The sequence below is a fragment of the Clarias gariepinus genome, chromosome 4 (assembly GCF_024256425.1).
Source record: "Clarias gariepinus isolate MV-2021 ecotype Netherlands chromosome 4, CGAR_prim_01v2, whole genome shotgun sequence".
Classification (NCBI taxonomy): domain Eukaryota; kingdom Metazoa; phylum Chordata; class Actinopteri; order Siluriformes; family Clariidae; genus Clarias; species Clarias gariepinus.
Genome location: NC_071103.1, coordinates 13,917,501 through 13,945,187, shown reverse-complemented (window position 1 = coordinate 13,945,187; position 27,687 = coordinate 13,917,501). Strand labels below are relative to the sequence as shown.

Below are 27,687 nucleotides of genomic sequence, written 5' to 3'. Positions count from 1 at the left end.
TAATATTTTCATTACTGTAACTATAGCCAACATTTGTGTATGTAGATGTGTTGGGGGTCTGTTTACTAAAAATGTAACATTTTATTTTATTTTTGATCAAAAGAACGAAAATAACTAAATGACTCAAAAAAAAGATTTGTTTATCTTGATGAACAAGATTCAAAGAATGAGTCACTAAAATGATTCAAACTTACCATCACTAATAATTAGAATCTGTCCCATTTTGTTGATGTATGTATACTGTACAAGTAAAACCATGAATCATAAATTTCTTTTCAAGGTGAAACCTTTAACTCAACTAGTCGGCTTCATTAGTGCATCGAAGCAGTAATTAGGCTGTGCCTAATATACAGTAAGAAGGAATTAGCTTAATTAGCCTTGAAAAAATTCTTATTCCTAATGAATAAAAAATAAGAAAAAAAAATGGGGGGCTCATAACATTGACCCGTCAATGGAAAACAAAATTTATACTGGTTCCCTAGTTCAGTAAAGTGTGTGTGAGTAAGAGTAAAATGGAAATGCTTCCCACAGCATAACAGACACCTTTTTTATCTTAACTTGTCAACCAACTGTAACGTTTCGGAATTTGCATGAATTACTGCAGTTTTTGACAGTGACAGAAGCTCCTGTGATAACCCCTTAATCAGGCAAAGAGCCACAATTGGTAAAATGCCAGTAACATTACCACGAGGAAAAAAAAACATATTTAAAGAAAATAAATATTTGTTTTTTTTTTACATTTTTATGTTTAAATAAATGCACCTTTGAGTTCATCTTTCTGCATATTCTTCTTCTTATTATTATTATTATTACAGTATTTTTATATACAAGTTGTCCCCTACTAACGAACAAGTTCCGTTTCAGTAATACATTCGTAAGTCGGATTTGTTTGTACGTCGGACACTGTGAGTCTTATATTAATCCTTACACCAATTGAATAAATCGGTCCCCTTTTCAACACTACCATCATGTGACCAAAAACCGTAATCTCTGCGCCTTTAAATCACAAAGAGAATCCCAGACGGGAAAATAATGGAAACTCCCATGATTCGTTCCACAACCCCGTAATATTAATATAAAAATCATTAATAAAATAAAAATTATTAAATAAAATGAAAAGAATCACTCCCGACAAGAGAGCAGGAGTAGAAGGAGGAGTAGCACACAAATACAGTATACCAGACTTACCAGACATTTTATACATTCTCTGACACACTGAAAATATTGTATATAATTGTAAATATTGGTATCTGGTGAACTGCAGTGTCTATTTTTGTACAATACACATGAGCTACTTTTGCGGGTTTTTTTGCATCTAGGACGGTCAGTTCGTATCTGCAGAAGTCCGTAACTTGAATGTTCGTAAGTCGGGGACTACCTGTATCCACTTTGTGAAAACTACAGTATACAGTACAGTATGTGGTAACTTTACTAACCTCGATTTGCAACAAAACAAAAAAAATGACAGCAATGAAATGTTATACAAAAAAATTACAAACGCAATTACAAATGCCCTATTAAGGGTTTACACTGTAGAGTGTTTTTCCTGTGTAGATACTTGATTGTTATATTGTAAAGGATACAGGAGTTTATTTGTAATTGGATAATTTTTGTGTAAGCAACCCATCTGAAATGCTCCAAAAAACCTGTGTTGACCTGTAGGTTTAAGCAACATCATTGGCGTGATTGTGTACATCTCAGCGGCGCTAGGTGACATCTCTCCAAAGAAGGATGAGGATAAAAAATGGCAATACTCATACGGATGGTCCTTCTATTTTGGTGGCTTGTCGTTCATCCTGGCTGAGATGGTGGGAGTTCTGGCCGTAAACATCTATATTGAGAAGAACAAGGAGCTTCGATGCCGCTCACGAACCGACATCTTCAAGAGCACAACGCACGCTGTGCTGCGCCTGCCTAGTTACCGTTTCCGCCGCCGCTCTTCAAGGTCCAGTTCACGCTCTACCGAGCCGTCCAGAGGCTCACGAGACCCGTCACCCGCTGCTGGTGGCCCACCAGGGAGCAAAAGCTTTGGCTTGCCCCCCTCAGCACTGCTCTCACAGGGGCCTGTTTCTGTTTCCACCCTGCCTAATCCACACTCACACTCCCGCTCACACTCAGCCCTACCCGGAGGTGATATCTCGCTCTACACCCTGTCACGAGACCCCAAACTGGGTGCACTGGGGGCTTTGGGTGCACCTCCGCTGTATGGCACCGTGGATCGTGCCACACTCTACCAGCTGCATAACTGCTTTCCCAAAGAGAGCGGCGGGGGAGGAGGAGCAACCATGATGATGAGCGGCACACTGCCCTCTCTCAAGTCCCACAATCCAGCAGGAGTGCAGAACACATCAAGCGGGAATTCGGCACCCTCGTCCCAACCACCGCCATTCTCATCATCCACAGTGGAGAGGGAGAGAGGGATGGGCACACTCGACAGGCTGGCCAAGCCGGAGAGCAATTCCAACACGCTAAACAGGAAAACCACACCGGTGTAGGGAGAGACCAGGACAGAAGAGAGTGTGAATCCTGTATAGCGGAAGCTGAATGAAGGTTGTGTTCAAGTTTAAAAAAGAAAAAAGGCAGAGAAATTCTGAATTCCTTCTGTCTCTCCCTGTCTGAAATGATATTCTGTTTCACTTTCTGGAAAATGAATTTCAGACAAAAAAAAAAAAATTAACCAGTGACAATTCATAATAACAACTACAACATTCATTTAGTTTTATAAAAAATTTTAATATGTGAACTATCATCATTGGATACTGTACTGTGAAGTTTACCCTTTTTATTTTTTCATAGAAATTAAAGCAAACGGTTGTCCAAGTGCATTCCTAGAGGGTTTGTTGTCGTTGTTATTATGAGAAAACAAAATCAGTGGCTAGCTCTTTATGTTGGAAATCATTTTCAAGACATCAACTGTGATTCTGATACAGTGGATACTGCAGAAGCATGAGTGTCTATAATATGTGTGAGGAAAATTATTATTATTATTATTATTATTATTATTATTATTATGCCTAGCATTAAAAACAACTTTGTAGGAAGCATCTAATTTATTTTTAGAATCAATTTCTTTTTCTAACCTTTGATAACATAATTGTTTATTCTGAATATTGTCTTCCAGTTCTATCAACACAAGAAATTAGAATTTGATGGACTGAAAACTGGTGACCGAGTGGTGGAATTTTTATTTTATTTTTTTTAACAAATTTGACCGTCCTATCATTATTTTTGTTATGATCATCATTAGTAGCTGTGAAAGTAGCAGTAATCTTAATTTCGGGGCATTACCAGATTACAGAGATCCCTCATTAGGACAAAGAGGGAGATATATATATATATATATATATATATATATATATATTTGTATAAAGATACAACATAGATGTTCCTGTAGGACAGTGAATTGTAAAGTGATTTATATCTTCTATCCAAAACTGTGCTTTCTACATGATCAAGAAAACCAAGGGATGTGTGCAGAAAAAAATAATTAAATAAAAAATAAAAGAAAGAAAAAATGAGTCCGGAAACTGATGCCAGTGTACAATGTCATTATGCATAAATATATTTGAGGTCACTTGCAACTGGGGCCAGGATAAATCATTTATGTAATCAGAGGGACAGAAACTGTGGGAAGCTTGAGTAACTATATATATATATATATATATATATATATTGGACCCTGTCCAGCTAAAGCCCCCTTCTGGATCAGATCAGACTTGTGTCAATTGCGCCATGTGACCATGCCAGCATCCCCATGGCCAGGCTCCCACACAATGAACATTCACTGTGCTGCACCTGAACCCGTTAGACCTTTGACCTTTTTGCTTCTTCCAATGAGAGGTTCTACATATGGGAGCGATCCTCCAAGCTCAATCTATATAGAGTCAACATGGCCAACATGGGACACTATGCCATAGAGCGCAAAACAGCCATCAACTCTCTCTCTCACTCTCTCTCTCTCTCTCCCCCTCTCTCTTTATCTATCTATCTATCTATCTATCTATCTATCTATCTCGCAACTGGGGGTGTTTTTTCTTTTTTTTAAACCACTATGAAAATGCAAAAACTACAAACAGACTGCATACATCTGAGCAAATCTAAATATGTAGTGACTATAGATATATCCACACACACAAAAAACAGTTTATCCACATGTCTGATAAACTGAAACACTGTATTGCACGATTTTTCTATATATATAAAAAACATCAAGACAATTTTTGTGTGATGTCATTTGTCCTTTGGTTTATGTTTAACCAGTAAGGAACAAAATCAAGAAAAAATTTATTCAGTTTCATTCCTTATAGGAGTTAAAACAGGAAACTTTTTTCTCTGAAAAACGCACTAGAGCCTAAAGCATACTTTTTTGTATTGAAGCATCACCTGGAATCTTTCAAACAGGCAGTAATTTCAGCGTTACACCACCACAGATAGCAACAGAGCTCTGAAAGACGTGCAAACGAGATAAGGTGTGCATAGGTAACACCCTTGAATAATATTTCTTAGCCGCATCAATCTTTATGTCCCCCTGTGAACCGTGCACTAATTTTAACCCAAGTTAAATAGAAAAGACAGTGAGTGAGAAAGGGAGAGAGATCCTGTATGCGAAAAAAAAGATTTAATTTTCAAGCAAAACTATACAGCGAAAGTGACATACAGTATAGTACTGTACTGTATGTGTTGCAACAAACAAGGAACTGGGGGGAAAAAAGCGTTATGAATTAAGGGTGAAAATGCTAAAGAAGCTTTCCAGAGTGAAATATAAAGACATTATTTACAGCCTGGCTGTAAGGTCTGTGTAATACAGAGCAAATAAAAATAATTTACATTCATACATCATATAGCAAGAACATAAAGAACACACATTTTACACAATATAAGAGAGAATAAATATTACATTCACCATTGCATTTAAAGAAACATTTAAAGCAGTAGTCAAAGCAGTGTAACGTACATGTGAGCGTGGTTTTAATTGGTTTAATACAGAGTCCTTTGATGATAATTCCGTGGTTATGACTTACTGAGGTGCCAGAAGGAGATACATACAAAGTTATGGTCACAAATTAAAAAAGCATGGGAATTAAGTAGTTTAAGGATGATTGTTGTTTTGGAGAATGCAATCATACTTCCATACTAACGGTTAGAAATGAAATCAGTTCTAGTCAAATGTGTCTAAAGTTTACAAGAATCTAAACGATATAAGGTTGTGACCACACATTAAACTATTTTGTTCCCATGTCTTATTAAGTTGCAGCCATAACATAGTATCTCCTTCCCACACTTTTGTAACTCATAGCTATGAAATTTTTATCTTTAATCCAAACATCACCAAAGGGGCTCCATAGTTTAGAACGGTTTCGTGTTATTTATTTACGACATGCTGCAAGTGACTTAAAATTAACTTGAAGGTTTAAATGCTGACACCGGCTTTGCTGAGCTGAACTGATTTTTGCTAACCCATAATGGGTATTCATAATGCACCATATGCTGGCTGTTAATGAAATCAAACGGCGTTTATATCAAAAGTGTCGGTCCAACCTGCACCATGCTCTATAAACCTCCTTCAGCTTTTCTGTAACTGTCACTAAGCAGCTTGCTTTGTGTACTGTAGTTGTGTTTTTTTTTCTGTTTAATTATTTAACAGTGGAACTGATAGGAAAATACTTTACATGTACAAAGCAAGATCATGCTTACTGCTGAGAGGAGAAACACTGAGCTTTTTATTCTGGATAGAATAATAATTATAAAAATGTAGCAAAGGTGTCTCCTTAATGTACCCTCATCTGTGAGACAGAAAATTTCCTAAATTATGTCTTTTTATTTTTCCAACTTCATCATATTCCATTTTTGCAACCCTTTACCCACAGCACCAACACACTTTGAGCTCTTCCAGCTCAGTCTACTAACCAACTACTAAACAATCACCAAGCAATGATCTACAGTACTAGGAGACCTAAATATGACAAGGTAAGGTTAGAAGGTAGAAAGTATGTACAGTAGATCACTAAGAGTTCAGTAAGAAAGCTTTTGCTACTATAGCAGACTACAAACAAAAACAACATTAAGAGGCCTGTTTATTAAGTGAAATATAGTGGCATCAAGTGCAAAATATGACAATAAAAACCAAGAACTCAACAGCAAATCAGAACCACAACATCCATCCATCTACTTTCCATACTGTATCACTGACTTTGTATAGGAGACCTAAAGCCTATCCAACGGAACTCAAGCACTCGGAACCAACCCAGACACACACTCATACCCAGTGATACACTATGGGCCATTTGGAAATGCCAATCAGCCCTACACTTCATGTCTTTGGACTGTGGGAGGAAATCGGAGTAGCCAGTGGAAACCCACAAAGCATGGGGAAACCATGAAAACTCCAGACATACAGACCAGAGATGAGACTTAAACCCGCAATCCTGAAAGTGTGAGGTGGCAACACTAACAACCATGCCACCTGAAACCACAAAAGCATAAATACAAACAAATTGAGGAAAGACAGTGATAAACCATTCAGCCACAAAACTAACAACACAGACGAAGTGAATAACATTGATTATCCATTATACTGTTTATCAGTATATTGGTGACATGATGATGGCCACACAAGATTCATTCAAGCCTGTGGAGACCAAAAGTCAGCCTCTCTATGCCAAGCCTAGAGCAAAGCCATTGTAGCACAAGTTACAGTAATGCTGGCTATAATAGAAAGGAATCAGAAAACTCAATGCATTACAGAATGATGTGTACTGGGTTTAGCAGGCAAAGAGTTCAAGCTTGTTGGATACTGTATACAGAAATATACTGGATATACAGTATACTGGATCTATATACAGTAAAGAATCTGCTGCTAATGTCCAGGTGCCAGAAACCACAGGACAGCCCCTAGAGGTCTTGTTAAATCATCCCACAAGAGGCCAGAGCTGTTTTATGGCAAGGGGAACTGACACAAAATTAGGCTTAATGTTTAGGTTTTTAAAGTTATGATTAATGCATGAACCTAAAATGGAAAGTGTACATTTTTGTTGAACATCACATGGTTGTTGCTGACGAGTAATTCTTTTTTCACAATATATTATACTGTATATATTGTGAAAAAAAGACTTACTCATCAGTTATCTGTTATTTTGGTAAATTATTTATTCTGCTTAACCCAGATTCTTTTAGCTGTTTTTTTTTAGCGTTCACATATTTGAATTATATGGAACAAAACCGAGAACTTATTCCAATTAAAATTTCTTAAGTCTTAAATTTGAACAACAAAAAAATCACAAATAAAATGTATCATTAAACTTATTTACGCTCAACATTTCTGCCGTTTTTACTGTATCTTTGAACCACACCATAGCCAATCAGTATTCAGTATATAAAAAATCCAAATAAGACGCACTCTTTTGTTGTGTTTTGTGTTTCCAGACTTGCTGTCATGTTTTAGGTTTTGCTCCAATGTGCTGTATCCATTATTTTGCACTTACAGGCCACCACCATAAATACAGTACCCTCTAACCAAATTCTAACCAAAGGATATACAGTGTAGCAGTGCTCTGAAGCATTTTCCTGCCAGAGCTTTCGAGCCTTTCCAGACAAAGCCCACCCCTTGAACCTGTTGGGAATGATTATGATCGAATGCAAAGAAAATTCAGGTGCAGTAAGCAAAATCTGACAAAATATGAAGGAAAATGAACATAACTTAAAATGGTGTGGAATGTTCCAGACTGACAGGTGGGCTGTCTTACATAAAAGCAAAGGACAAGAAAATGTATAAATCCCACTTACTGCTATTTTAACCAGCCGTTGTTTTTTTTTTTTTTTTTTTTAAAGAACACACTTCATTTACAAACTAAGGTCCTTCAGAACAGCTGAAGTTTAACATGCAATAAACACTTTAAAGTCATGTAAGGTTGACTAATAAGTTGAACATTACGTTATACAGTAAGTCAGCCATTATCCGGATACTGTACAGAGCTAATGCTGTTTTCATGATCTACAACTCCATTCACATTTTGAAAATTTTCCGAGCTGGAATTCTCTAATGTTTTTTGAACATTAACATGCCAACAGGAGAAAATAATTGTAAAAAATACCTAGTAGATCTTTTTATATCTTTTAACCAGACCTGATTTCATTTGTGTTTAATAGTGGAACAATTGAAAGATTCTGCACAATCATTTTCCACTATGACCACAATGTTACATACATCGCACTTCCATTCTTTAAACAAAACCAAGACCTATTTCAGAACTTCTATGAGGGGTGATCAAGCCAAACCAGGATTTTGATAAAAGTAAAACCAATTATTATTATTTTTTTTTTTACTTCAAGCTCAGTAGTGATGAGACTTTTAGCCACAGTAAAATATTTGAATGGCGCAAACGTTTATAGAAGGCTGTTTATCTGTGAACGATGATCCCGGATCCGATGATCCGAGCTGGAAGTTACGGCCACATCCCCTGTATAGTCCTGACCTCGCCCAAAGCAATTAACATATGTTTGGACCATAATTGAGTCCCTGGGAGGCCAGTATTTCAGCAGGCAGTCCAATCATTGCTCTGGCATTCAGAGAAAACTTTCTACCTTGATGGTACCCAAACACTAGTGAAACACTGGAAAAAAAGAATTAGCGTAGCAGGGGATTATATAAAGAAATAAAGGTAGTCTTTACTTCCATAACTGTTCTGCACAATCAAAAGTCCTGTTTCACTTAAACGCCCCTCATATTTTTTACACTTTTTATTTCCAAAACAAATTTTGATGTAAGAAAAACGAAAAAGAATGTGGCATCATAAATGCAACTTCAACCAACCCTAGTCTAACCCTAGATTATATCCTTTGACAGTCACAGCTGACCGGTGTTTATTATCTAATAAAAATCAAACTGAAGATCTAATCTACTAGCATACCTAATAAAGTGGCCACTCAGTGCTTAATTCAGCATTTTCTAAGATCTAATTCTGGTGTCAATCAATTGCAAGAATTCATAAAACCTTATGCACAATTGCCAGTCTTTTCAATCAGTCTTAAATTTCTAGAGAAATCCAGTTTTCCTAAGCACTGCTATTTCGGTGCTTTATGCATTTCTTGAAAGGATTGTAGGGTAAGGAAAGCAACAGGAAAAGAACACCGCCAAGAAGAAGGATGGCCCCGGCCGAGCCTACACACGCCACTGACCAGGACAGCTCATAGTGCAGAGGGACACTGTGATCACTCGCCAGCAGTGCCAGTACCGATCGGTGGAAAACCAGGATAGACACCAAGATCAGGATGCCTGAGAGAAATAAAGAGAAAGAGACAAGCCAAGAGATGAGATGCAGGCATGAAAAATATGAAAAAGTGGAAAGTTTTTGCAATTGGCTGCAAAGGGCTTACTGAACTGAGAAGAGAAATTAGTATGAAAAATCTTTATTAAATCTTGTTTCAGAAGTGTACATTTGACAAACTACAAGTTTTCAGATGTACAAAAAGGTATGTAAAATTTTACAAATGAGGGTCACCTGAGATGAGGAAGCAGACAGAAGCAGGTTTGAGGAGGAAGGGTACATTCTTTGTAAGAGACATGATAATACACACAGAGCCCATCATCATTAGAAACAAACCGAACAGTGCCAGCATCGCTGATGCCAGACTCAAACCTGTATCAGAGAGAGAGAGAGAGAGAGAGAGAAAGAGAGAGAGAGAGATCGAAACTTTCAAATATTTTTTCGTCATTGCGTCATTTGGGAAACTGAGAAATCTCAGAAGATGAAGGCAAATGAGCTAAAACACAAGTCAATGGACAGAGACAATAAAGAAAGAAACTTCAATTACTTTTATACTATAGAGCATAGCAGCTATGGGATGTGTAACTATTTTTATCACTCCATGTCACATGTGTTCCAACTACCATTAATTACATTAACTGTTGGTTGCCGGCATGGGTAACAGTAGCTCGGTACAGTCTGCAGTACTGGAAAGAGTGGAAAGCAGCTAACTGACAAAACTCAGGTAAATAGGTCTAAAGTGGAACAAGTGGAAATATAAAGTAAATCTCCTAAGTTTCTGTCTACCACCTTCAAGGTTTATTCTACTGTCCTTTTGCCTAAATAGTACCAGTAAGAATTTAAAACTACTTTCATCTCTGTTAAGTACACCAACTGTAGGTCGCTTACCGCCGGTCGCAAGCTCGGCCAGTTCCAGAACGATATGTGCTGGTGGCGCAACATAATACATCAAAATCTGTTGTACGTACAACTGTTTTATAAAAGCAATATCACAGTCAAGGACATGCTGTTGTACTGAATATCAGCACATAGTCTGAAGTGTAATAAGTGGGAATATGAAGTGAAACTCTTAATCAGCACATTCTGATATTCAGTACAACAGAACCCCCTCCTTTGTGATATTGCTCAATAATCTGTTGAAACTTACTTTTATCTGTTGTTTTATTAAAAATCACTGCATTTTCTCCTGAAGTGTAGAATTTGAAGTATGTGCAGTTAGATTCTGAGAAAAGAAAAACATGACAGAGACATAGAGATGTAGTGTAAGATGACACTCGTAACAGAACAATTAAAACTCATTAATGTACTCATCTGTTAGCACTTTAGTGTGAATGGTCAGCTTGCAAGCTTTAATTTATATTGCTCTAAAATGTATGATGGTTGTCCAGAATTATGAAAAACATATACTTTACATAAAACATATAACATTAGCAGGGCTTAGTATAGGAATCACATGGACTCACCCCTTAATTGCACATTTATCAGGGTTAAATACAGTATGTAATGAATAAAATAATAATGCATGCTATTATAGGACATTAATCAATGAGAGTGATGTGAAGAAGCCAAAGAGAGACTAAACATGTATGTGTTCCTTCTCAGGTTTCTTAAAATGGGTTAAGAGACCAAGAGGAGGTATTGTAGGGCACAAAGCTTCTGTGTTAGTGTTTAAATGATGTTGGGCGGTAGCAAGGTGTTTAAAAGTCTGTAGGAAAAAATGCTACTTTATATAGCACCAAAATTTTATCAAATATTTTTTTTTTGTTCAGCAGTTTCGTTCAGCTTTTTAGTTTTATACACATATAAAACCTATATGAAAATCTTGAGATTGCTGTGACATTAAGCCGCAGTGTACATAGAGAAAGCAAAAGGAAAAACTTACTTTTTAAAATGCGTAAAACTTACTTCCTATAAAACGTACTTTTTGTAATAGAAGTAATCGGGCTGCTCAGTAAACTTTACTGCTACTTCGAGATACATGCATTTATCTGGTCTTAGTTATGCCAAGTTCATTATAGAGTAACTTGGTTAATGTATTACCTCCGTATGTATTACCTGTGTAGGTCTTTTGTAAAAATGATGGCCTTGCAACCTTAGGCAACAGTATGAATGCCATAAAATGCCATATAATTCTTTTCCTCTAGTTTTTCTTCAAATATTCGGGTTCATTACATGCTTACATATTCAGTCAGGTGTCTTCTGTACACCACCACCACTTGTGGTCTGGAGAACTAGGTCAATTGGCATTTGGGGGCTGTTCATGGGAACTCAATATGCAATCAATGCCATCATAAAGAGACCTCCTAATTAGGCTAAAAAACAAACCAACCATACCAGAGAGATAATTAAACTATTCGGTAAAATTTTTTTTTAATGCATCAGTAAGCTTAGAACCCCCAAAGCCTTGAAGACCACAGTAGGTGATCACCGAATGCATTCTGCGGTAAAGACAGACCCCTTCACAACATCTAACCAAAAACACTGTGGAGGGGCGCAAGTGCATCATTGACAAAGTCTTCAATCAAGAGACGTTTTCATGAATGTAAATACAGAGGGTTTACCTCAAGATCCAAATGCTTGGTAACATTTCAAAACAGAAAGGTCAGATTAGATTTAGCTGGAAATCTTGTATTAAAAAATCTGCCCACTTGGACAATACAGTAAGATTAACCATCCTCATCCTCTATACCTCTTTATCCTGTATACAGGGGGCCCTGAGGACTTTCCCAGGATACTTGGGCACAAGGCAGGATACACCCAGGACAGGGTGTCAATTTATTGCAGGGCACTTACATTAGATACACACTGCGTGAACGCCAATTAGCCTGCATGTCTTTGGACTGGTGGAAGAAAACCCACCAAGCGCAGGGAAAACATACAAATTTCATGCACACACTTATGAGGCTGGGATTTGAACCCGGATCCGGGAGGTGCATGGCGACAGTACTAATGGCCACAGGCAAGGTTAACCTGTACCAGAATTATGGCAAGAGAAGAGTGAAGAGGAGGAAATGTAGGGATTATTTTTTAAATCATACCACATTATTATCAACAATGGAACAAGATTGAAGGATGACTTCTGAATCCACATGCAGAAAAACTGATAGGACAGCACTGCACAGTACTGATGGAAAAAGAGCCAAAATGGACTGCAAAAGCAACCCAAGGCAAAGAAATAAAATGTTCCTAAAGGGCCAATATAACCTCAACCCAACTAAGCTTCTTTTTACTGCCTAAAGACAAAACTGAAGGTAGAAAGAGCCACAAACAATGAGCAACTCAGGATAAGGAACTCAGCATTTGGTGATGTCTATGGGCCGCAAAGTGTTAAAAATTCTTACATTTATGATTATCTTTCTTGGTAATAACTTTTGATCCGTCCTGTAAAAATGAAGCGACTTTGTTTAATTCCCAAACAGTCTACACTTCAGTCACTAATTAAGTAGTACATTTAAAATCCATTGTGATGGTGAACTGAGACAAAAATCTGCTAACATGAATAGTGTTGCAAAATATGCAAGTGCACATGTAGTATAATAATAATAATAATAATAATAATAATAATAATAATAAAGGTTTGAAAAACTTGCTGTTATAATTTTAGATTGCATGGGGCGTTCAAGTAAAACCAGGACTTTTGATAACAACAGAGCTTAACTCGATAAGAGAACACATCTCCGAGAGTAAAAACTCTCTTTATTTCTCTGTATAATCCCCTGCTACACTAATGCACTAATTTCAGTGTTTCATTAGTGCTTGGAAACGAATAAGGGAGAACGTTTTCTCAGTACACTGGAGCATTATCTTACTGCATGCTACATGTCTGAAACACTGGCCTCACAGGAACTCCTTTACAGACCCAAACGTGGAAATCTGGAATTCTATAGGCAATAACATAGCCAAGTTCCTGTAATGTGCCAGTGGTGTTACTGTATTGTATGTGCACAATTCCCACAGAAAGATGCGTTGGTGAGTTATCTAGCCATTTTTACGGATCAGGCGTTCCACTCACTCAGTGACTACAGTGGACTCTGAAGCACCTCAGCCGGGATTGTCTTTCATGGACATATGGCCTTTTAAAAAAGGCCATTCAAATGTTTTACTGAATTTCTTGAAAATCAAATGGCTTGATGCCTTCATTCATGGGAAATTTCATCACAAGTCCCAGTTTGACTTGAACACACTCTGCATTACATTTATCAACTAATCCATTAATTTGTTATCTTAAAACTGTAAGAATAGTTTATAGCTGTAGTAATGTAAATAACACCAGGACATTACTGTACATACTGCATGTCACATCTGTTATTACAAAAAATTACATGTAACTATAAAAGAAAATGCATATGCCATATTTATAAATAGATATTTATAACCCCCTAAATTGCTTTGGAAGTGGAATTAAAACAACACACCACCCTGCATCACACCATCATGTTGTTCCTGAAACAGCACACCACATCATTTAATTCATTACATTATTATTTTTTTTTTTTATAGAGTAGAGAAAGTCTTAATATAATGGAGGAACTTGATGTAGGACATTAAGTCTATGTGTTTGTTTCTCTGAGAGAGAGAGAGAGAGAGAGAGAGAGAGAGAGAGACCACTGACCTCCAGGCAGCTCTGCAGGGCCACAGCTCTCTCTCTCCGGGTCAATGTCAGACACCCAGAGTGTACGAGTGCAGGCTTTCCACAGGCCGTAGTGCACCAACTGACAGGACTCGTTGTTTTGGAAATGTTTGGGCTGTGCCAGTTCCACCCAGAACTCTGTGCCCATGCCCAGCACAGTCAGAGTCACACCCACAATGGCAACAAAAAATGCCAACTTGATTTTGCCCTCTTGGCTCTCACTCATGCGTGAGGACCTAGGTCTGTTTTTGCTGCGTCCACCCCCTCCCCCAGCACTGGCCCCAGCCCCAGCTCCCACATGCCCACCCACTCGGGCATCTTCTTCCTGCTGCATGAAAAAGTTAGACCACATTGTATCTGCAGGATTTAACAATGGGTATAACAAAGCTGGCGTAAAATGGGAGATAAAAAAAGGATGAAACAAATCAAATCCCTTGCAATTAAAAACACAGGGATAAAACAGTCAAAATATTAAAAAAAAGATAGAAAAATAATAAATATAACTTAGATGAATCAGTTAGGTATTTAAATGAAGTTATCTATCTTCTTAATGAAAGATTAGGGAAAATTATGAAATGAAAAAAAATAATGATGGATGGAAATGTAAAAAAAAAAGAATAGGTAAAGTGGTGCAGTAAAGTCAGAGGACAAATAAGTAGACTAACTATAGGAGGATTAAGACAGGAGGAAATGCAGGATAGAGATCGTCTTGTCAATCAGTAGTCACCAGATAAACATTCCTTTCTGATGAGTCTGAAAAGAAACACAAAATCACACTGATTATTTTAGATCTTTGGAACAATTAATCACAAAGTGTAACACATTCATCTACATCTGATGAGTGACAAAATACACACTCAGATTTCCTGGTGAATAAAGGCTTATTTCCTAAGATATTATAGTACTGCTGTTAACTGGCCCATGCAACCCTCTCTCTCTTAAGTCCTGGGCTCTTCCTTGCACAGCAATATTTCCAATACTTATGGTCCACTGCCCCAGATTTCTATACAGGACGCTAACGGTTCATGTTCTTTGGTGTAATAACAGATGGATGTGACACATATGTTCTTTGTATTGTGGCGTGTATGTACTTTGTATGGACTTTGCAGACTCTTGCGCTCACTGTGTGCCACGCTGTCTCTGTCTGACTCACACCACCTGCCCTCACCTGCTCGGCTCGCCTTGTCGCGACCCAAACCACCGTCCTGCTTCACAGCATAATCTCCCTAAGACTGCATACTTTTAACCTTGCTCTAAATAAAGACTGGTCGTGCTTGTGGAATCCGGTCCCCGTGTTTTCTCTCTGCTTGTCAAACCCATTACAGTATTCACTCAGGAAATAGCTCAAAACCACTTTGTCCTGTGAATAAACCAAAGAACATTCAGCACTCCATTGTGCATGTGTGTGTTTGCTTCTCTCCTGGTTGGCCACTGATTGACAAGCACATCGAAGTTCAGCGACCAGACCTGGTATGGGCCATTCACGTTCAGACTGAGTTAAGTTAAGGTAAGCTAAGATAAAGTAATTATTGTCCACCTGTTATGAGTGCCTCTAATTAACCCTAAAATTAGATCACTAGCTTCTGTACTTTTTTCCTTGACACATTGCCTTCATCTGACCGCTGAAGCCATGGCGCTGAACCCACAAAGCGCTTGCAAAAGCATGTATTGAATCTCATTGTTGAAAGATTTTGATCAGGTGAGAAAAAAAATTCTAAACAATTACTGAGTATATTGTGAAACTCATCATCAGCAAGCAGAAAAAATAGGGCACTGCAGTGACATTACCAAGAACAGGACGTCCCTTTACAATTCAGGGGAAAAAAAAAAAACAAGAAGAAAAATTAGCAGGGAGGCTACTGAGACATCGCCAGCAACATTAAAGGACCTGCAGGAATATCATATCACCCTTTATGTCTGAAGCCTACAGTGTACTAAGTGGCAAAGGGAGGAAAGCATGCGCCAAGTCATCAGCTCAGACACTCATTCACATACACACACTATGGTGGAAATGGGAAATGGCTCTACATGTCTTTGGCCTGTGTAAATATCCAACCCACAGTGCTTCCATGATATTCCACTGACACTGTGCCACCTCGCTCAAACACCAATCTATTTTAATACAGAACCTACAGCATTTTATTAAACAGTACGATAAAACCCAAAACTAAGGAAAGGCTGCAAAAGGAGAAAAACAATGTTTTACAGTGGCCTAGTAGGAGCAAAGATCTAAATCTAAAACCAATGGAATGATTTGCATAAGACTGGAAACCAGAGATCTCTATACAATTTCAGATAATCATGTGCTACAATGGTAGACTGTCTGCTGTATTACAAGCAAAAGGTGCTTTATCAAAGTATTAGTTAAGGGTTGTGCAGCTTGTGCAGCTACAGTAGTTTTTGGTTGCTATGTCACATGGAAAAAGATCTGACATGATTTGTTGTGGTATCTTGTTTTGCTTCACTAAAAGCTCCAGTTCTAATAGGTGTGTGGACCTTTTTTATATCCACTATAACTCCATGTTACAGCAAAAACATTGTGTTATCACCAGCTGCATAAATTTATATTAAAATCACCTCATCACCCGCCCCCACAAATTGAGTAAGAAAACCCATAACATATGACATTACTTCATAGGACTCCATAGCTTCATCATGTCCTTACAGTGCAAGATCTACAGAACTACAGTAGATTAAAAAAGACTGACATAGCTTCCGAAATTTATGGGTTCACCGTAACTACTGTGTAACACTCCTCTCAGCAAAACATGCAGCCATGAGATGCTGCCTGACACTTTGCAAGAACTTTATTAGCCAATAATAACTTTATTACGTTCACTTATTTTTTATTTCACTTATTTTTAAACCAAGTCATGCAGACTCTTCGGGATCACATCTGTTTGTGTGGCTCATCTATATACACAGATAACACACAGATGACCGGGGAGTGTGATGCATTTAGGGACCTCATAAATTTCATGTTGAGAAAAGGGAAGATATACAGGAATAAAACATGACCTGGTGTTCTCTTACGTGAGGGGCGGCTTGTAAGGAACTTTTTTGTATTGCCACATCTCACATTATTGCCACATCTCTTGTACAGTCCTGACCTCCATCCAAGCCATTTCCACATGTTTGTGCTATAAAGCAGTTCCTGGGTGGCCAGCGTTCAGACTTCACGTCAGGCAGTCCGATCATTGGTCAAGCATACTGAGAAAACGTCCTACCTTAATGGTATCCAAGCACTAGTGAAATGCTGGGATAAATGCAGGGAGGTGTAGCAGCGGATTATAGAGCGAGACATACAGTATATGAAAATGTATGTTGCAGTGTGTTTTTAACAGGAAGCACAGGGAAGACATGTACTCCATGAACACAGACCAGAGGCAGGAATCGACCCTAGACCCTGGAGGTACAGTACAAGGCGACAGTGCTTTTTCTAAACCAATTAAAATAATTAATAATGTACAGTCAGACCCATAAGTTTGCAAGTGACACTTTGTCTTTATATTTTTCTTGAAATCCACAATAGATTTCATGGACAATGGACAAAGATGCTACGTTTTTTTTTTTTTTTTTAAAAACAACTTTAATAATCATAATTATTTTAGTTTGCCCAATTACTTTAACTAGTGAAAATGAAGGGACTATGTAAAAAAATGGCTATAAGTGCAATATATTTAAAAATAAAAAGCCCTAACTTAAAGAGCCTTCACTTCAATTACATCTTAATTGCTTCATTTAAGATCCATAATGATCCATGACTGATGCAAAAGTACAAAAGTTGTGTCAATGTCCAAATACGTGACAGTATATGAAGCCATTACACCAAACGAAGACTGACAAGACAAGCCAAAGACAAACACTGAAACACTTACTCGAACTCAGGCTAAAATTAACCCACAAGGAATCTCATCATATGCAGAACCCATGTGTCTAACCATTACCCACTTCTGCAAAAACATGACACTTACAGCCAGAGACTGGCAACGGTCGTTAACACCAACATGATATTTTCAGATATGTGTTAGGTAAAGGCGAGAGACTGATCAAACTGGAACACCTTAAATAAAACTTGAGTGGTTGACTTAAGATGGCCATGCAGGAGATCTGTTTTACCAGTTAAACATGCAGTCATACTGGAAGAGCTCAATTATCATCCTAGTAAATATCATATGTCCCTGTGTGTGCACACTTCTGTGCATGCACACCAGCAAAAACACATGCATTTCTCTTGCTAACTTTGTGAGAATGTTCCTTTGACCTTATTAACATAGTTAATTTTTGTAATGCCTACACTTAAACCTAGTTTTTAAAAAGGTGGAGTTGCCAAATAGCAAAATTGTCAGCTATTCATATTCATTGGTGGGACATTTGGTGGTCTGCCCCCCTCCCCCAACATGCACACATTCAACATGATGATAGTTAAACAATTAAATAATTTATAATAGGAAATTGCGTTTCCTATCATCATGGCACTAAAATTAAACTGCAAAGGAAGCATGTGCCATTTTTACTTTGATAGAAGAACCCATTAAAACACACCGCAAGTTTTCTATACAGAATATATTCATATTAATAAGCAGACAGTTTATGTACTTAGTAAACCAGCTTCTTTGCTCCTTGGAAGCTGGAGCTGGTTCTGAAACTACTACTTCTAAATACCTACATTCTATATACACAGTTATATACAAGTATTAAATTTATATGTACTTATGTATGTTATTTTCCTATCAGCGAGTTAAAAGTAGACATTAGCAACTGGGAAGTGTAATGAAAACTCTGACCTGTAGCCTGGCAGGGTGCAGCTCTGAGGATCTCGTACATGAAGCTTCACAGAAAGTGGGAGGTAGGGGAGAGAAAGAGCCTATGGTGGGAGAGAGAGAGGGGAGGGGGGAGAGACAGGGCAACAGGCAGACAGGCGTCTAGGGGTGGAGGTAGAGTGTGGAGTAATGATCTGAATCTGAGCTTGCTTTCAGGCTTCTACGTTGTAATCTGTGCATATGAGTTTAAAGCTCAACTTCAATCTTATCCAGAACAGACCAACAAAGGAATGCATTATGTGTGATGCATAAGACAAATCTATGAATTTCAGAGTGTCAGTCGGTGCACACATGTTTATACAAGTGCGTGTGAAGATTCTATTTTTGACACCCACCTGTTAATGACATTAAGAGCGCGGGAGTTACAGTTGCAGAGAGAGAACTGTTTGTGCAGAGACAGAGAGTGGAAGCTTGAATCAAGAAATGGAAGGCTGATTCAGAAAAATGTACAATTTACAATTAATTGTAAATTTAATCAAATGCACAATCAATCGTAATCACACTTTGGACCTGTGCAATTTTTTTTTCTCACAGAAGGGCTACATTTTATTACTGATAATATATGCATAGTTGAAAATGTATGTAGAATTTGTTCAATGTTCATTTTTTCTAAGGAATTTTGAGTTTATAAATACATATGGGCAACCACCATAAACATCAAATTGTGTCCCCAAACAATTATTTGCTGTTAGCCTGAATAAATACATTTAATAAAAATTGGTACATGTAATAGTTACATATTAATAACATGTTAAAGTTTAAATTGCAAATATGTCAGATTTGTTTTCATCGAATCATGGAGCCCTACTTAAAAGATAATAATCAAATATATTTATATTTTAGAAACATTTTACGTTAAGCTACTAAATTATTTAACACATAAAAGCTAGACAATTGACATTTGCATTGAACGATTTTTATAGTATCAGTAAATAAAAAAATAAACTCAGGTAAATTTTTTCATAACATTTCACAAAGTTAACTAATGCAGTGTAATGCAAGTGTAAATGTAACACGTTAGCGTTTTTTAATACATCCAAAATCGTATGTTATTGGAACACTGATATAGAAGCACACATGCAAACATGGTGTATTAAAGCCCCTGGTTACAGGTTGGAATCATGAATGGAGAACATTTGGTGAAGTAGCAGATAAAAAAATTAACAATAGAAAACAGAGCTATGTGTAATATTGAAAGTAAGAGCATTTCCATACACACACAAAGTTTGATGATAACTTATAGTATTGGGACTGAACAGCTGTGTGACCATAAGAAAGATTGGATTTTAAATGCAGTGGAAAAGGTCATGTGGTCTGATGAGCTCAGACTAACCCTATTCCAGGGTGATGTGCGCATCAAGGTAAGAAGGAAAGGACATGAAGCGATGCACCCATCAAGTCTAGTGTTCATTGAACAGGACTCCGAAGGCAGTGTTATAATCTGGGTTGCTTCAGTTGGTCAGGTTTGGGCTCAGCAACGTTATGTGGCAAAAATAAATAAATAAATAAATAAATAAGAATGAAGTCTGCTGATGACCCGAATGTACGGAATGACCAGGTTACCACATCAATGGAGTTTTTTCCCCCCTGATGGTACAGGCACATTCCAGGACTCAAATTGCGAAAGAGTGGTTCTGGGAGCATGAGGGATCACACAAACTGGCCACCACATTGTGTGATGTAATCAAAGCTAAAGGTGATTGAAATAAATCATAAAGTGTGCGGTTTGTTTATTTTTTTTGGCCATGCAGTGTATAGCCAGATCAGTCCTCTTTCATGAAAATCTTCTCAAGAATCCTCTCACAATCATCAATTGTGATGTTTTTAATGTTTGTTTCGAAATTAATACATGCCAAGTCCTATATCCCTCCACATACTGAAGAAAGCGAATAAAAGTTTGCCTTTCATACATAACAGAATGCCACTAATACCAATACTGGGCAGGACCGATCTTTACACTGTGAATAGCTGCAATTACTGTATTTGCAGCACTGATACTACAATATGTTAGAAATATTCAATTGAGATGCTTACTGTGTTTATGTTGACATGATTACACCACATAACTGCAACTTATCTGTACTGTCATGCTATGCATTTTCTATTCTACCACAACCCAAAGGTGCTCTATTGGTATGTTGTACAGTATAATTGTATAATGTTATAATAAAATATACTTGGCCATAAAGGAATGCACATTATCAGAAACAGCATTTAGACAGGTTTTAAATGATGGTCTACTGGTATTAAGGGCCTTAAAATACAGCAAGAAAACATTAACCAGGCAATTATACCAGCAACATTAACCTAAACTGTGAACTGAAATCAAGTTGGGTCTGTGGATTCCAGGCACTGATGACAAATTCTGCTTCTACCACCTGTATGACACAGGAGAAATTTAGCAGACCAGGTTGTGTTTTTCCAATCTTCAACCTGCCCAGGTTTGGTAAGCCCGTGCCCAGTGCATCCTTAGATTCCTGTTCTATTCTCCTTGTAGTCGTAACTGCTGTTACAGACCCTTTGTCTAAAAGTTCAAGGTGTTGTGCTTTCCAAAATGCTTTTCTGCTCACTGCAGTTGCTCAGTGTGGTTATTTAAAATAACATAGGCCTTTTCTCAGTTTGGCCATTTTTCCACCTGCAGAACTGTTGCTCACATGATGCTTTTTGTTTTCCACAATATTCTCTCTAAACTCTAAAGACTGATGTATGAGAAAATGTCACTACTGTAACGGAACATGTTTCTTCTTACAAGTCAAAGGTCTTTTGACCCATATCTGCATGGTATTATGCATTGCACTTCTACCATGTGATTAGTTGACTGGATAATTGTACATGACAACTTGTTTATTAAGACTGCTCTACAGATTAATATCACTCAGGAATTAATTGACAACTGTAGCATGTACAGATTAAACATATATTTTACATATTAACCTGTTTTGACATGTATGGTTAGAAAGAAATTAGCCAACATCAAATAACAGTTACACAGCGAGAGTGATGAGAGATTTCAAGAATCTTTTAATGGGATTTAAAGGTCCCATATTTTACTACTTCTTTAAGAAGTTAACACAGGGCTCAGATGTCCAGATGAGCCACACCCCACCAGAGAACAACAGTGCTGAGAAACAAGCCACAGGACTACAGAGAAAAAAATCTAATTGGCTTGTTTAAGCCATTACCTTTTTTTTTTTTTTAAGGACAAACAGCAGGAAACGTTTTCCCCCTAACATTTCTTTTGTTTGTAAACGCACACTGGGGAACCGTCTGAATGTCTTAAAATAACTAGAGTGAATTTTGTATTATAGCTCCATTTAAAATTAGTTGGAAGCTGTAGAGGGAGAAATGGCAATTCGAAATTACCATTGGCAGTGGTGCCCCAGGTTGCAGATATGAACTACCGATTTTAAATAACTGACAGTCACATCCACATATTTTTAAGATTATTTTATTTACAAATCTAAGAAATTACATAAAAAGAAAAAAACTAGAACCATAAAAAACGCAAATAAAGACAAAGAGAAGCCAGCAGTGGTACCCCAAAACCCCCCAGACACAAGACTGACATGAGTCACAACCTGGTGCCCTCCATTTCTTAAAATAGTCCAAATAATAACTGATCCATTGCTGTCACACTGTCTGAAATGAAGAGTTCTACCACATGCTGCAGGGAGCAGTAGCAATTATTTGCACTACGGTCGAATGATTACACTTTATTATACCAAATGACTTCATTGGTCCTCATCTGTATTCAATGTATGAAATAACTCACTAGATCCAAGACAAAAAACAAACAAAAACATCTCAATATCTAAACAGGAGAAGGTGTCATAAAAAAAAAGAGATGATGTTTCATCCAGGGTAATAAACCTAGGATAAACATATACAGTAGACTGTTTTAGTATCAAGATTCTTCTATATACACAGAAAGCAAGTTACTGTGTGTGGTCTCTCACATTAACCATGCTATTTATGCTTCACAGTCGATTTATTCCACCATTAAAATCCAAACACATATAACTGTTCTTTGCAGGACTCCAAAGCAATGACTTCTTGCTGTTTTTTTTTTTTTTTCAACTTAGGTTGATTTTAAATAATACCAATAATAATTATAATTATTATTATTATAAAACCATGTATTGACACTAAAACCCTCCCTAAATCCTGTCCATTTCACTTTTTAAAATACTCCTTCTCCATGACACCCGGAGTGGAGCGAGGGTGAACATGAGGTTTTGCAAAATGAAGCCTCCACCTTCACACACATATGAAAAATAAAATAAAACATGTCGGTGTGCGGCAGTAGTTTGGTTTATTTTTTGAAGAGCTTTAAGAGTCTGCTGCACAGGCAAGAAAGTTCACAGAACCACACCTGATCTGATTAAGGGCGTTTTCACATTAGGCACGATTGATATGCACCATATCAAGGAGCAGTTGCACCCCAGTGCCCCCAGTGGCAAGGGTGCACATTATTTTTGTTCTCTGTACACAGGTACACCTGTGTATTTACACTCTCCGATACAGTAGTATGCACCTGCTAAGTTTGTGAGTCACTTTTATACATGAGGGAAAACCAAAACAAAGATGTTAACCTTCGTACTGTGCCCAATATTTATTTATTTATTATACTAATTTTCCAATAAAAAAAAATTGTAAATGTAGATAACCCGTTCCAGGTATGATTGACTTTCATATCTGATTTGATCTGTGCCTGTACGAGTTACGCTTGTACTGTGCCCGAGACCCACCCCTTTTAAACAGACTCGGGCACGGTTCTCAAGCCTGGAATTAATTGTGTTCTCACTGACCAAAATGTACCAGACTCTGGGGTCATGTGTTCTCACAAACGATCCCAGGGTCCTAATGTGAAAACACCCTAAAAAGTTTGTTAACCAGAGAATAAATCAATAGGAGTACCAAAGGTAAGTGTAGAGTACACCAATCAGAGTACTAGTTACTCTAAAAATATTTCACTTCTCTCACAGCTTAAAAAAAACACACACAAAGGACAGAGAACAGAAAATATCATACACTCCATCAAGTCTCTGACTTTTTCCTTCCTCCACCCCTACCAAAAGTCTCGGCGGTGATAGGCATCAGGGTCGCAGTATTTGGTCACTACCACTCTGTTGGCAAATTTCCTGCCTGTTAAGCCTTGCATGGCTTTCTGAGAGTCAAAAACAGACATGAACTCCACGAAAATCTGCAAAACATAAACAGAGAGAAATTTGCAATTGCATGATGCCCCAAAAGTCTTAATTCATAAGAGAAACTTCATTTTAGGAGTGTTTATGTTATTGACCTTGCCAGTCCCGGGCACCTCAAGGCCATCGACTGGTCGTGGGATCTCAATACTCTTCACTTGGCCATATTTGCTGCACTCCTCCCTGACGTCCTCGACTATCTCCTCATATTCCTCATCATCCACAAGCTCCTCAGGGGACACCATGTTCATTAGACATAGCACCTCAGTGGGAATGCCACCCATCTGGTTCATGGAGCTGTTCATCAGGCCAGGCACCTGCAGTGTCACCGGGATCTGACTGATTCCAGTCTTCAGCAGCAGGAAACAAAGTAAGGTGAGAAACAAACAAGACAGAAAATGACGAATGAATTAATGATAATGCTGCATTGACTCATTTTTGGAGCTTAAAGATATAAGGGATAATGTTTTAAGATGTTTTGAATACATGTAAGAAATAAAGTATTAATATTTGGTGAAGCCTCCCCTACTGAGATCACGGACTCAATTCCTATAAGGTCTAACAAGCCTAGAGAAAGTTATCCATAGACCTGACCATGCAGAGCAACATTTAAAAAAAAAGATGCTGTCAGTCGGCTACGAGAGGAGGAAACCCATGAGAGCCCTCATCCTCCAGGTGTTGTGTGAAACAGGAGAACTGCCTGATGGGTGAGATTTTCTCTATGATTAAATAAGGAAAAAATCTTGGAAGAATCTGAAAATGTTTTGTGTAGTGTGTTAGATGACAGACTTCACACATATATGCCACTTTATACATATCTTATATCTTTTTTCGATTACAAAACCGTGTCCGACACAGCGTGATCTGCAGCACTAGTGCTTCTCAGGGGACTGTTCTGTCTCCATTTCTTTTCACCCTCTATACATCTGACTTTAAATATAATTCAGAATCATGCCATCTACAGAAGTTCTCTGACGACTCTGTGGTTGTGGGATTTATTAAGGACGGTGACATCTCTGAGTTCCAGTCTGTGGTGGATGACTTTGTTTTCTGGTGTGAGCGTAACCACCTACAACTCAACATCAAGAAAACAAAGAAGCTGGTGGTCGACTTTAGGAAAAGTGGAACCCCTGTGACTCCTATATATGTCCAGGGAGAGACAGTGGACATGGTCTCGGAGTACAAATACCTAAGAGTGCATCTGGATAACAAACTGGACTGGTCAGTTAACACAATGGCACTCTACAAGAGAGGACAGAGCAGGTTGTACTTTCTGAGAAGGTTCAGGTCTTTTAACATCTGTAATACCATTCTTTGGATGTAACGTTCTCACTATGGGATAGGGACTGTCAGTAGTTACTGTTTAATAATACCTTATGACACTACTGTCCACTCAACTCAAGATAAGTTCCTAGTGCAATATTTATTTTCATTTACACAACATTTCAATTGCAATATGTAACTTACTGTGTGCTATATTTAATTCTATTTTTACTTCTATTGAATCTTACAGTGAAATGGGAAATGGGAATAGTTAAAAAAAAAAAGGATGCATTCTTATAATCATAAGGATAAGTAACGTCTCCAATTGTTTGAATCGACATGTTAAACCCTTGTGTTTCTTGTGTGCGATCATTCCGCACTATATCTCGAAAGGTGCCAATAATTCTGGAGTTGACCACGGACCTTAAATAAATTTCCAGCCAGGGGTTTACATGTGATTTATTTATTTTTTGGAATGCCGACATGTTCTAGTCATCTACGTTGTCCCTGCACTTTGTCTATCAGTTGAAAATGGATTAGAACGGCTCAAACCACACAGACACCATAATATTTACATGTGTGCTACTGTATACAACTGTATAAATCATGGTCGCCTGTATGTTGTATTACTATTTAGTCTCACTGATTGGAGATTGGATGGGTTATACCAAAGTCTGACATGAAGAAGAACAGAAGCAGTACTTGCCAGAATAAGGGAAGATGAGCATTTCTGCACACAAACCCCCTTTCTCGCTCACACACACACACACACACGCTCACCAGTGCAGTGTTCTTGGATCCGACACTGGCTCTCTGGACCAGGAGTTTCTTGTCCCCTAGCTGCATGCCATTGAGCCCACCGATAGCCTGCATGGGAGAAGAGTGCAGAGATTACATTAGGGAGGCACATGGCGCTCTCTATACCTCATCTCACTTTACATCCCATGACGTGTACACCATTTCTAGATGACATTAAAGGTAAAGTCAATTAAGTTGTCATGCTTCCTGCTTCTCTGTCTCTACAATGTCTACTGTCCAATTAAACAAGGGCATCACACCTCCATGGTCAAGGGTTCGAACACTGCCTTCGGGTCTGGGTCTGTGTGTGTGTGTGTGTGTGTGTGTGTGGAGTTTTCTCTGGGAAAAATGTTGTGGGAGTGCATGCCTTCCGTGTGCTTGGTGAGTTTTCTCTGGGAAAAATATACCATAAGTTGTCTATAAAATCCCCTGCTACACTAATGAAAGTTTAAAGAAAGTTTTCTCAGTCGTGCCCACGAGTGGCGCAGCAGTATCGAGCTCGAGCATCAGCCGGAGAGTGCAAGTTTGAATCCCAGGTAATGCTGTAGCCTCCCACAGCGTGGGGGCCCTAGAGAGAACCGATTGGCCGAACTCTCTCAGACAGGAGTGTTGGGATGCACTTTAACGCTCTTACATGAATTGTGGTTCTATAGCTAATCCCGGGTGTCTATGAGCTCATGCAAGCAGAAGGAATAGATAGCACTATCCTCTGAGTGTGTTACGCCGCTCCCAATGGTGTATAAGTGAGCAGTCTGAAAAAATGCGCATGGCTGTCGTCACATAGTTCAGAGGAAACACGTGATAGTCTTTGAACCTCCCTTGATTGGTAGTTGTGGCCTTGATATAGGAGTGCCCTAATGATGTGTAGGAAATGGCTATTACTAAATTAGGGATAAAATCAGGAAAAATCCCAAGAAAACTAATTAAGCAATAGTTCTTTCAGTATGCCAGACCTGCAATTGGACTGCCTGCTTCCTCTCATCGTCAATGCTGAACTGGGGCCTCCCAGGAAATCCTTTCATGTTACTTTAATGAAAAAAAAATGGCCTGGTTTGATCACTGAAGGAGTTCTGTTTTTGCAGGAGAATGCATGACCTCATACTACCCACTGCACCACTTGCACAAGTTGACTAGGAGTTACTGCCACATCCACTCTACTGTCCTGATCTCACTTCATTTTCTTAATTTTCACATGTTTGGTCTATAAAAGGAGTTCCTGGGGGCTTCTTTAGCTGCTCTTGGGGGAAAACAAAAGTTATTGTGGTTCTGATCTTTTTTAGGCTACATAGCCCTTCCTGAGTGAGTAAAAAAACAATGTATTCATCCTGAAAGCTTTTACAAAATAAATACAATTTTAGATGCAGAGGACTTTGTATTTAGACAAACTGAGTTGTTCCCCTGTGCATTTTCTTACTCAATCCACGCGTGTTTCTATAAAGTTATTTTTGTACACACTAAATAGTGACAGCAATATTCTAGTGCCCACAATTTATTAATGTTTTACTCACTTGTAAAAGTAAAACATTTAATAATGCATTTTAATAAAGCCATGGGTTTTTGCAGCCTGACACTGCAATCCAAGTTACTTTTATGTTAAAGCATTAGCCATGGCTTCATTGCAGTGATAGTAGCACTATTCATTATGGTATCGCCACTAATGCAGTAGGCTAGGTTAAGGCGATACAAACATCGTAACATGAATATGG

General features: G+C 38.1%; 3 protein-coding genes across 5 annotated transcripts in view; 1 reads left to right on the top strand and 2 right to left on the bottom strand.

Moving 5' to 3' along the window:
• The window catches only part of cacng8b (calcium channel, voltage-dependent, gamma subunit 8b), a 36,240-nt gene extending 32,867 nt beyond the window's left edge, over positions 1-3,373 (top strand). Inside the window, exons 6-7 of one of the 2 annotated variants that reach the window (XR_008357880.1) lie at positions 1,663-2,965; positions 3,122-3,373. Coding sequence is in view for 1 of the 2 variants with exons in the window: in XM_053493668.1 (XP_053349643.1) it covers positions 1,663-2,495 (833 nt within the window). In the remaining variant the exon portion in view is untranslated. Of the gene's footprint in view, positions 1-1,662 lie in introns of both variants that reach the window. The other variant, XM_053493668.1, reaches the window with a different exon arrangement.
• A 1,228-nt stretch (positions 3,374-4,601) lies between these two features.
• On the bottom strand, positions 4,602-14,334 carry cacng6b (calcium channel, voltage-dependent, gamma subunit 6b). The gene is made up of 4 exons (XM_053494782.1): positions 13,876-14,334; positions 10,411-10,485; positions 9,498-9,635; positions 4,602-9,271 (listed from the first exon to the last, which is right to left on the bottom strand). The coding sequence occupies exons 1-4, from the start codon at positions 14,243-14,245 to the stop codon at positions 9,051-9,053; spliced, it is 804 nt and encodes a 267-aa protein (XP_053350757.1). The 5' UTR covers positions 14,246-14,334; the 3' UTR covers positions 4,602-9,050.
• Positions 14,335-22,739: 8,405 nt separating this feature from the next.
• Positions 22,740-27,687, bottom strand: part of u2af2a (U2 small nuclear RNA auxiliary factor 2a) — an 11,113-nt gene continuing 6,165 nt past the window's right edge. For both annotated transcript variants that reach the window (XM_053494301.1, XM_053494300.1), the window contains exons 9-11: positions 25,964-26,050; positions 24,019-24,270; positions 22,740-23,919 (exon numbers count right to left, since the gene is read on the bottom strand). In XM_053494301.1, the coding sequence (XP_053350276.1) occupies positions 23,785-23,919; positions 24,019-24,270; positions 25,964-26,050 (474 nt within the window). In that variant the 3' untranslated portion in view covers positions 22,740-23,784. The remainder of the gene's footprint in view (positions 23,920-24,018; positions 24,271-25,963; positions 26,051-27,687) is intronic.

Coding starts and splice junctions, on each gene's coding strand:
- cacng6b (XM_053494782.1), bottom strand. CDS start 14,245: ATGTGGTCTAACTTTTTCATGCAGCAGGAAGAAGATGCCCGAGTGGGT. Junction 9,636..10,410: donor TAATAAAACAACAGATAAAA/GTAAGTTTCAAC, acceptor TCTCTGATACAG/GTTTGAGTCTGGCATCAGCG. Junction 9,272..9,497: donor TGTCTGCTTCCTCATCTCAG/GTGACCCTCATT, acceptor TATTTCTCTCAG/GCATCCTGATCTTGGTGTCT.